We start from the raw sequence: 11,810 nt of genomic DNA on the forward strand, positions 1-11,810 counted from the left end.
ACATTGCTTAATCATGATACTATATTCTGATTAATCTTCAGAATATATAAGGTATCGAAAGACGTTGTTAGAAGACTGCTTATTATGGTTCTTATAGCCTTAACAATTAATTTTGTCACTAACTCTCATGTTAGTTATTTGTCGAATTCTGGTAAGGAAACGTATGGAACTAGAGTCAACTAATCATGTGTTAATTGGAATATTAAAGAATTATCAGACTTAAATATCATTAGTAAGTGACTATCTAATTAATTTGTCCAACTGTTCTTTAGAATAATGGATAGTCTCGTTGCTTATGCCTAGTTTAATGGCATAATTATGCAGTGAGATTTTCCCTTGAAGAACCTTAACGTTGGGATTAGCACTTGTAATTTGTCTATGGACCTTAGAACAATCCTGTTTTAAACTATTAGTGGTTGTAAGGTGAATAACATCTTATTTTCCAGTTTCAAACATTTATTTCTATGTACATATGTTGCTTATCAACACACTCGTTATACTTTAGTACTTTTGAGTGTTACGGTTGATTTATAAGACATCAAATTGTACAAGTGAAAATCTTAGTATGTAATGTACTGGAAAAATGTACTTATTTCCATGCGTAAGCCCTTAACTTTATGAGTCATGGTATTGTACATTATAATCTATTCACATATACCACTTAACTGTATAGTTTAGGATTTTAAATGAAGGCATGCATCTTAGGAGCTCTTGTGAATTTCCACAATAATAGATTAGTCTTAGGAAAGACCTAATCTGGAATAACCTTTTAGTGACAACACTTATGTTAGAGAGTTCTTGATTATCATAAGAGACATTATGTTCGATATATCCTAATCATCATGCTCTACTTTTCTTCTGTAGTGCCTTATCAGAAGAGAGCAATAGGGTTATCGTGTCTTAAGAGATAATCAAGGATTTAATTTAAGAGCTAATTTTTTATAGAAACTTTAAATAAAGCAAAACATCTTAGGCTTAGGAATTAGAGTGGATGAGATATGGATTTATAGAAGAAAATTATAGTGAGTAAAATTATGGGTACTAAGAATAAGGCAGACAAAATGATCACAAAAAATTAATTGAGGATCATTAATATAAGGATCATTATGTGAAGAGGTTGTGATACGTCTATTACTAATATCAAAATAATAGACTACTTAAAGTTCTACTTAAACGAAGACAAAACAGCTTTGGCCAGAAGTGTAATCATTTAAGCATATGTGCAAAGTGGTTGTAACAAATCAGCTTTGGCCAGAAATTGAGACAATCACTTTAGTTATGCACTTGTTAAGTATGCCATCTATGAATGAATTAAATCAGCTTTGGCCAGATATTAGAACATTCATGCTTATGATGCATACTTAACATAGCTTTCGTAATACTTGAACGATAAGTAGATGTATCAAGTCAGCTTTGGCCAGAAATGATGTATCAAAAAACTCATTCAAGTTAAGCTATTTTGGTTTTGTAAAACATTATTTGATCCTCATTAATTAACTAAGTGATTACAAAACCAATTGTTTAATAGCAAACCACCCGTTAGCGCGGATCGAGTCAGTTATGAGATCTCGAGTCAGTTATGAGGTCTCGAGTCGCAACCTTGTTGTCACGAGTCGGAACCATGGTCTCGACTACTATATCTTATGAGAGCTCGAGTCATGATGAGGTCTCGAGTCGCAACCACGGTCTCGAGTCGCAACCTTATGGTCTCGAGTTATGACGTTATGGTCTCGAGTCGAGATCTTATGTCTCGAGTCGCAATCACGGTCTCGAGTTATGACGTTATGGTCTCGAGTCGAGACCTTATGAGCCCTTATGATTTCGAGTCGAGACCTTATGGTCTCGAGTCGAGAATAATGGTCTCGAGTCGTAATCTGATGATCTCGAAGCTTCCTGTTAACAGCTGTTTATTGTGATAACATAACTGAAAATTCGAAAATTAAGAATTGTGATAGAGTTTCCTATCATAACATTGATCTAATTTTATCACAAAATTTCGAAAAAATATAATCTATTTATCTCATTAACAGATTTCGAAAAACTTATTAAATAAAATAAGATCAAAATTAGGAAAACATTCCACAATTCAAATCACATTCCAAAACATAAAAGAAATTTCGAATTTCATCTAAGAACATGATGAACCCTAAAAAAATAACCTTAACCTTATATCCGAAATCTGGAAAATTTATCAATCATTTAATTAATTCTAGAACATTATGATTTCGGAACAGTAATATTTGATGAAAACATATGATCCGATATAGTTAGAACAGATCCGAGATGGGGTTTCGGATGAAAAATCCGAAATTTATTTAGGGTTTTCTAATTCCGTTTTCCAGTTTTATTCCAGATTTATGGATACAAAACAGAACTGACTAATCAACATATGCTCTGATACCACATGTTGGATCAGTTCTGTTTATTCATGAAGGAAAACATGTGAACATACCTTTGATTGCATCAGCACAGGCCAGCAGAGAATCCAGATGTAGATGCAGCAATAGTGTTTGACATAGTTGTCAGTTTGGTCTGGTTCCTCCTTAGGGTGCTGACTGATGATGGGAACTTAGAAAACCGAAAAGGAATATCGGCTAGGAGAGGAGGTCGAAATTATGATGTTATGGCTAATGGGATGTCTGATGTGTAACTGAGTAACCCTTTAACCTCCACATAATTCTCCTTATATAAGCACCCAGGAGGAAACCTAATTAGTTAATAAGGGTAAAATATGGTCCATCAACAATTACCAACTAATTATTTAATAGGTTATAATATATTTTGATCTCTATAATGTAAATGATTATGATGGCTATAGATTAAATATCAATACGTAATATATTTAATCTTACATTTGCTCGGTGTTAAACTACTCGACCACCAACTGAGTGAAATATTATAAGAATTCGAGGGGTTTTCAACAACTTTACCTCAGTTTTCACTAAGGGGCTGTTTGTTTACCTTTTAATGAAGCTTTTAATGAAGTTCTTAATGGTTCAACACTTAATAGTTCAGACTGTTTGTTTCACAAGCAGATGTCTGAATGGTTCAAACATTTGCCTCTGAATGGTTAAGCATTATACAGAGTTATGGTTAGGATCTATAATCTGAATTGGTCAGACATTTGTCTCTGAACGCTTAAGCGTTATACCTAGTCATCCGTTCACTAGTTTTGTATAGTTTAATCTACCGATTGATTTCTTTATGCCTAGTCATCCGTTTATATCCGAAAAAAGTCAAAAAAAAAAAAAAAAAAAAAAAAAACATTATCAACAATATCCGAACGCGAGATATGGTCCCGTTTTAAAACATTAAAAATTCACACAAAATTCCACGCAATAACCTTTATATTAGGGCACGTTGACTTTTCAAAATAATTTGACACTTTATCCACCTACCCACCCTCATGTTAGTCGTGGCATATATTCATTGGTACATGCGTGCGTTCTTGCATTGTGAATCATTATTAAGATAAAAACAAGAAAGAGCATGAAAGGCCAATAAATTGTATTTTGTTCACTTTTTGGATAAACAAAAGATAAATATTTAGGTGATTTCACATTATAGGTGCACAAAACTCACTTAAAAACCCTACAAAATGTGTCCGTAGTGAAGTCTTGATCTAGTGATATCAAATGTTTACTTTCGTTAAAGTGATGTATGTTTAAGTGTCATAAAGCGGGCATTAAATGGATTTTAAGAGTATATTTTAGAATAGTTTGTTTATTTGATGTAAAAAACATAAATAGAAGAGTAAATTGTCATTTTTGTTTCTATGGTTTAATCTCTTTTGCCAATTTTGTCTAAAAGGTTTTGTTTTCACAGTTGAGTCCCCGAGGTTTCTAAATTTTGTCATTTCAATCTAACTGGTTAACTCCATCCCCGATTCAACATTTAAAACAAGGGACCGAGTTAACCAGTTTGATGGAAATGAAAAGATTTGAAAACCTTAGGAACCCCAGTTACGATATAAAACCTTTTGAATGAAACTTATAAAAGTGAACAAACCCACATAGACCAAAATAACATATTACTCTAAATTAGAGGTGCACAAACCGGTTAATTTCAATAACCGGCTATAATCTGACCTTTTGACTTTAACCGGTTATCACTTTAACCGATTATTTTTTTAAACTGATCCAATTAATTTGCTTTAACCGGTTATGTTCAGTTAATAACCGGTTTTGTGCCTTTTTCAATTTTTTTTTGGTTAACCGGTCTACCAGTTAAAAAACCGATTCCTATACTAAATATTTATAACCGGTTAAAACTAACCACTAACCGGTTAATTTTATACCAGTTAATAACTGGTTCTGGTTTCGGTTAATAACCGGATCCCGTTAATTAAGCGGTTTTTCTGTCCACCTATGAAAGTATAAAACTGACTGAATAACTATTAACGGGCTGAGGTTGTCACAACTCATAAATTCATGAAAATGTTTGGGCTTTTCTAGGCCCATTAAACTATTTGTATCCAAATCCAACTAACTATGATTATCCATAACCCATGTAACTGATTTGACTTCTCGAGTCAACACATCCCATGATATTATCAATGTGAACACAGTGGGTTCCTGTTGGAGCCCTAATTCAGTAAATCGTCACACTCCATTTTCATCGTCAAGGTTAGATTCCTCAACCGCACTCTCTAATTCCAACAATTAAGCAGATCGATTAACTTTAATTTTGTTTTTGTTTTATTCAATATGCAGTGTGAATCGTGTGTGTTTTGTTGTTTGACTATGCGAAGATGAAGCTGAATTTGACGTTTTTGGTTCCTCTGTTTCTAATATTAATAATCGTAGTTCACTGTGTTAACTCGGATCCTGAGGTAATTAATTATGAATCTCTCACTTTGTTTGATATAGATTATAGAAACTGTTGTTGTATTAAATCACGAATTGAATTGTTATGTGATGTGATGAAATCAGACGCATTAAATTCATTTTTTGACTTAGTAATAATTAGATATGGATAAGTTTAAATTTAGGGAATATTAATGTTTAGGGTGGAGGGTATAGTCAAACACCTTAGGGTGTTTGAGTGAAATCCTAGCCAATAATATTATGCCATGTCAACTCCCCATTTCACTCCCCATTTTACACTCAATTAGATGGTATAGTCAAACACCCTAGGGTGTTTGAGTTATATATTTTTTATTTAAAAATTATAAACTATGCATAAATAATTAAAACATTTTTTAAACTTAATAAAAAAAACAGATTACATTAAAACTTAAAAAAAAAACACATTAAAAAAAAAAAAACACATAACATTAAAACTTAAACTAATATTTTAGAAATTGCATGGCCAATTATATTTTTTTGCGATATCTCGTTTCCTCGCGAGAATAAATGGCAACATCTCGGGTGGAGCATGGTCGTGTGACTCAGTAAATGTCTTCAAATCCCGATCATACATGAGTTGTTTCACCGCCTCGCGTTGTTCCGCCACTAACGCTATGGTGTCTTCCTCGCGTTTCTTTCGTATATTCGTCAACTCTATCAAACGTGCTTTTTCTTGTTCTTTCAAAAGAGTGTATTGGGCGAGCTTCTCAGTGAGGGCCTCTTGGCTATCGTTTGATGATGATGCGGGCCTCTTGTCTTTCCTTTTTTGTCTTGGTGGTGATGGGTCTACGTTTATGTCCGGTATATCTATCGGTGACTCAGTTCCCGGTGTACCCGCATCGAGCGACTTTCTTTTTTGTCCCGAACTTTCACTATCTTCACCCAACAATGGTACCGTTGCCCATTTGTCATGTTTACGAACGACCTCCCATGCCTCAATATGTTGAAAACCACTTGGATATTTTTTTTGAAATCACTTAAAGCCCTATTCATGACGTCGAGGTCGCTAACACCACTACCACGAATACGATCCTACATTGATAACAAATATAAAGTAAAAAAAAATTAAACATACATAATTTAATGGAAATTATTTTTAAAATATTATGGAAAATTACCGCTTGTTGCCAAAGACCGTTGAAGTGATTTATCTTACTCAACATAGGGATCCATTTTGAACGTACTTGATGAACTGTTCGAGTACTTCCGCCAACAGTTTCGTTGTAATGGACGAGAATTTTTTTCCAAAAACTATCCCCTTTTTGTGCATTTCCTTTTTTCTTGTTTAAGGAACAATGAACCCATGCCTTGGCTAAGGCCTCTTCATGTGTTTTCGCCCAAGTTTGACGCTCCGCCTTGGCTCCCTTTTGTTTCGGGTCACTTGCTTCACCAATATCATCCTCTTCATCCACATATTCTTCTTCGTCCTCGCCACTATCTTCATCCAAATGTTGTGTTTCGGGGACAACCTCTTCATCATCGTAGATAGGAAGTGGGCGCTCGACATTCTCTCTTGGTGATTGAATTGGCGGGGTCCTAAATGCAAATGGATCGAACTCGTTTGTGAAGCTTGGGTGTGAAAATATTTGTGGTGGAAAAGTAGGTTGGGTGAAAAAGGATGGTTGAGTTTGAGGGTAATAAAATTGAGGTTGAGTGGTTGGTGAATATCCGTAGGAGGTTTGAATCGGTGCACTTGGACCTCTACAATCACCTTGTCTCGTTTGCGAAACCTTTTTTTTTGAATCCGATCCTCGGCTAGCGGAACCTTTTTTCTTGGGTTCACTTTTGTTTTGTTTATCCATTGTGTTTGTGGGTCTAGAAAGAGAGATTTTTTTGTAAGAATTGTGTGTCAAAAATGATTGACAAATTGAGTTTATATAATAAGATTCACAAACGGTAATAAATCAACGTTCAAAAAATTCGCAAACGGTCAAAAAATTAAAAGCCAAACGGTCAAAATATCAAATCAATCAACATCACATCATCGGTGAAAGGTTACCGATTTTGGCTTTATCTCTCTTGGTCACCGAATGCAAAGGAACCCATGGTGTAGTCACCGAAGCGGTGACTTGAATCCCCGCAGACATCACCGCTTATTATACCCTCTGCCCTTAATTGTTTTGAATTTATAAGTTTTTTTTCAAATAGAAGAAAATTTATGTTATTTAAGTAATTAAGTCTGTGGTTTAACTAAAAAGTGAAAAAGGTACTGCCACGTCACTTCCATAGTTGTTAATAGCGAGCACTATAGTGAATAGCGTAGCGTACCGCTGGATTATCGCTGTCTGATGTTTAGCGCTCCCTAGCATGAAATAGCGACAATTAGTTTTTAATTTCTTTTTTTTTTTGCTTTTTAAATATTAAAAACCGAATTTTTTAGGCATTTTAATCAACCAAACAGCTGTAATCTTCACTAATTGCATCGAAAAACCTTAAATTCGTGAATAAAACACTAATTTTTTTGAAAAAAAATATTCTAATACCGGTATTCGCTAAACATCAAATAGCGCTCGCCATCGCTATCGCTACATAGCGTATAGGTTGCTTGTTGCTATTTACCGCTATTCGTTATTAACAACTATGGTCACTTCCACGTAGGCAGTGGGGGTTATAACTACCTAAACCCTGAAAAGTGTGTAGTGGTTTAACTTGTATATTAAATGCAAGGAAAAAATAAAACAAATAATAATGAGTAATATCTTAATGGGCTAAAATTTGTATTTAGGTGAAGAAGAATGCACACGATGATTTAGGTACAGAAACAAGAACAAAGACAGACCCGAAAGTTGCTTTAAACGAGAACTCAAGCACATCGGGCTCGAATATAGAATCTAAGCCAGTGAATCCTGATCCTTCAAAGAAGGACAAAGTTTCAAATGATGTCACAAATGGTAATGTGGACAAGACTACTAAGAGTGTTCCAAGTAAGCCATTAGTGGATAAAGAAACTGGTAATTTGCAAAAGGGTTCAAAAGATAAGGACTTGGTGGACAATGTTGAGAATAAAAGTGAAACAGATAATGGGTCGGGATCTAAAGGTGTGCCCAAGGAGGATAACTTGCCAAACATGAGGAAGGGAAGTTTTCGAGGCGAACAATGTGATTCGTCTTTCAAGTGCACAATTGGTAATGGTGAAAATCATGGAATGATTGCTTGTCTAAGTGTTCCGGGAGATGGTATGTATTGTTCCTTCATGTTTTTATTTTTTAATCAATTTACTTTGGCTCGATTTAGTTATTCATTGTTTTGTTATTCCAACTCCCGCTACTTACTACACATGAATATTGCAAAATTTACTATCCTAAAAAGTTTAAGTAAAAAAATGATGATGCTTTTAAAAATTAATGCCAACGTGTTTCTATTTATAGTTTTTTACTTTTTTTTTTATAAACGTTGATGTCCCTACAAATAGCTCTGCTATGAGTGGGATCTTACTAGGTACATCCGTTTATTTGTTTTTAAATGGTAATGTAGCTCTCTACGTAGTACTTACCAATGCAGTTAATATCGGTGATATATCGGTTATCGGTCCCCACTCCCCATGTAAAATATTGGTGTCAAATGTCGGTCAGACTATTGGTACCGACAGTGGCGGACCCAGGATTTTTTTTTTTCTAACAGGGTCCATTTTTTCGGTGTTCAAAATTTTCATAACAAAACGTTTAAATTTTTGGGTCGGGTCAGATCGAGGTTTGAACTAGATTAAAAAAACAGAAAAAACAAGCTATACAAGGATTGAACCCATGACCTCTTGTTGTTAAAGAGGGAGGTTTGCCACTACACCAACTTTCCTTTTCTTTCTACAGTGTCCACCTAATTGTATCTATGGGGTCCTTATAAAATTTAATATACCGGATCTACTAATTTTTTTAAAAAACATTGGGGTCCGGGGACCCTGACCTGTTCAATGTGGGTCCGCCCCTGGGTACCGATATTATCGGCCAGGCTATTGACCGATATATATAAGTTCGATATATATAAGTTCTGCATGATATTAAAATTACCGATATCTCACCGAGATAACCTATATCTCAAATATCGGTCCTTGACACCGATACCCGACTTTTTACCGCATTAACTGCATAGGCACTTACTTGGTTACTCCATGTATAGTGGTTTGGAACATTTGCTTGATACTTTGAACATTGAAGTTTCTTCATGTCAAAAACATATCCACGTATATGTTTTTCTTATATATGTTTACTTATAGAATATAGATGATAGGATACGCTAACTTCATTAGCAATTACTCAAAATCCTACTTCAAGCACCAATGTGATAAGTGTGCTTTACAAGTCACAACATGTACGTTAGATGATTGATACTAGAATTTTACGTCAAATCGGTGATTGGAAAGGTTGTAAACTAGACATTCGTAAGTAGCATAGTAAAAAGTACTTTGTAATCAACATGCTTTAGGGAATCGTTTTTCGGAATGCTATTAATCATTTTGCAGTATAAATGAGATGAGGTTCATTGTCATTATCTATACGTAACCGAAAACCTAAGGAATATGCTCTATTGATTGGAAACTGCAATAGTAACGACTTCGGTATATGCATTGAAAACTGAAACATTTCTTGTTATCTTCTAGAGTCTACAGAAGTTTCCCTTATAATCCAGAACAAGGGAAAGGGCCCGCTCGATGTAAATATTAGCGCTCCTAATTTTGTTCGCTTGGATAAACCAAAAGTTACAATCCAAGAAAACGATGACCAAAAGGTAACTAATCTTACAAGACGAAATTTACAAGTAAATGAGTTAAACTTAGTTTTTGACTCGAGAATCTTTCCTTGCAGGTTATGGTCTCTATAGGAGAAGGAAAAACCGAAAAACTTATAACTCTAAAAACACTTGAAGGCAGTTGCAGTCTCGATTTTATGGATTTTCTTACGCATAATCCCATGAAAAAGTCAAACTATGCGTCGCAGTTGACTTACACGAGCCTCTTCAGACGGACTCCGTTTCTTGGACTCTTATCTCTAGCTTTAATACTAGTAATAGTATCGGTTGTGGTTTGTGTAACCTATCAAAAAAGACGTTTTGTGAACAGTGGTGCGAAATATCAGAAACTGGACGCTGAGCTCCCGGTTTCAGGTGGGCCCAAGGTTGACTTTGACCAAAAAGATGGATGGGATGACAATTGGAGCGATGATTGGGGTGATGTTGAAGCGCCCAGTACTCCCTCTATGCCTCTTACTCCGAGCATTTCCTCTGCTGGTGTTTCTTCAAGGCGAGTTAATAAGGATGCCTGGAAAGATTAAAATTATTATCATGATTATGCATTTTTATTACAATCTCTGATCATATCAATACGCGATCAACATGTCAAGCATTTTGATGTACCATTTTTCATGAAAAACGACGGGATTTGTAGGTCGAAGGTAGAGTTTCTTGTCGTGTAGTCTTATCTGTGGGTTTTTGATCATTTGATTTAGGGTCATTTGCTGCGATATTTCTATATATGTTTCAGTTATGAAGTAAATTCTTGTCATTTATGTGGATATTGGGTCACATATATTGAAGATAAAGGGCATTCATTGCAATTTGAGACAAACATGAAGGACGAAAAGTGTAATTTACCCTTTTTTTATGAATCTCAGTTCTAGAAGTTTTGGTCATATAATTAAATTCTTGAATATTGTTTGATGGCGCTGGTGGTCGATGTGTAGGTGATGGAAGTGGTGACTAGGGTGACAGTGCTCGGGGCGAGGGGGTGAGTTGGGGTGGCTGGTGACGGTGGTGGGTGGAGCCAGGGTGGAGGGGGTGGGAGCGGCAAATGCGGCCACAATGATTGTTTTGGAATTCCATTAATTGATTTTGATCTAATTTCTTCACATTGTTGAGGGATTTTTGAATTCGTTTATGTTGAGGAATTTGAGGGATTGACTTTCAATTTGAATTCCTTTTACAGCCAAACACATTAAAAAGGGAATTAAGATTACAAATTTTGTTAACCAAACACAATAAGAGATAAAATTCATATTAAGTTCCATTGAAGTTGACAAATCAAACAAACTATAAGGAGGGAGAGAGTCGTCTCAGATTTCCCTGTATGATATGTCAGCGTTATATCAGTTTTTTTTTTCTGCACTTTCCCTAGTTTTTCCCAAAACCAAATTATTTTAATTTAATTCAATCTTTAAACATTAATATATGTTTCATAACTTTTATTACAACTATAAATAAAAAAGTAGATAATTAAAATAAAAACTACTAAATTAAAAATAAAATTAAAATTAAAATTCTAAACATTCGGAATGGTTTCTCATAATTGGCCATGTCGAAATATGACTAAATTTCGGGATAGCGTAGCTCCTTTGGTACTTGCGATGGACCGCCTCTATCGCTTCCGCCTCGTTATGTCACCGTCATTCATCTCCTCGTTGAAGACTTGGTTAAATCTAAAAACCTTTGCATTGATTTCCCAAAACTTTGAATACATTTGATATGACTTGTGATCAGTAGTATCACCCGAATGTTGATGGAGTTGTTGAAAGATTGCATTCCAAAATGGCCCAGATGCACGCGGCGGTTTGTCCTTGACAACAATCACCCAAGCCATAACCAAGACCATTTCTTCTTCTTCTTCTTCTTCTTCGGTCTAGGGTCTCCGTGCTATTTGTATTAATAAAATAGATTTTTTAGATTGTAACATATGCCCGTTTAAGGATATTGACCGAACATTGCCGTCCCCTCGCCAATTGTCGTTGAAATCAACATCCCAATATCAAAACAGTTGTTAGCATGGAATACCCTTAGAAGTTCACACAAATAAGCATGTTCGCTTTCAAACATGCCAGGTTAACTCGAGACCAATCCATATAGGTGTCTACAGTTTCCACCCATAACTATCTAAAACTCGTTTAAACACAACTCGAACTCTAGAATTTCATTTAAGTCACACCATGACAACATTATTAGCAATTTGTAAGATAAACTATAGGTAACAATGTAACATAC

General features: G+C 35.1%; 1 protein-coding gene across 1 annotated transcript; it reads left to right on the top strand.

Annotated features, from left to right (window-relative positions):
• Positions 1–4,508: 4,508 nt before the first annotated feature.
• LOC110864465 lies at positions 4,509–10,435 on the top strand. Its single transcript, XM_022113534.2, has 5 exons — positions 4,509–4,625; positions 4,713–4,831; positions 7,573–8,023; positions 9,442–9,569; positions 9,647–10,435. Exons 2-5 carry the CDS (start codon positions 4,751–4,753, stop codon positions 10,109–10,111), a joined length of 1,125 nt encoding a protein of 374 aa, XP_021969226.1. The 5' UTR covers positions 4,509–4,625; positions 4,713–4,750; the 3' UTR covers positions 10,112–10,435.
• The last annotated feature ends 1,375 nt before the right edge of the window (positions 10,436–11,810 follow it).

Source organism: Helianthus annuus, chromosome 6 (genome assembly GCF_002127325.2).
Source record: "Helianthus annuus cultivar XRQ/B chromosome 6, HanXRQr2.0-SUNRISE, whole genome shotgun sequence".
NCBI lineage: Eukaryota > Viridiplantae > Streptophyta > Magnoliopsida > Asterales > Asteraceae > Helianthus > Helianthus annuus.

Bases quoted from the DNA above. Each gene is read 5' to 3' on its own strand.
- LOC110864465 (XM_022113534.2), top strand. From the start codon at position 4,751: ATGAAGCTGAATTTGACGTTTTTGGTTCCTCTGTTTCTAATATTAATA. The intron at 4,832-7,572 runs GTAATTAATTAT...ATTTGTATTTAG, and splicing joins GTGTTAACTCGGATCCTGAG to GTGAAGAAGAATGCACACGA. The intron at 9,570-9,646 runs GTAACTAATCTT...CTTTCCTTGCAG, and splicing joins AAGAAAACGATGACCAAAAG to GTTATGGTCTCTATAGGAGA.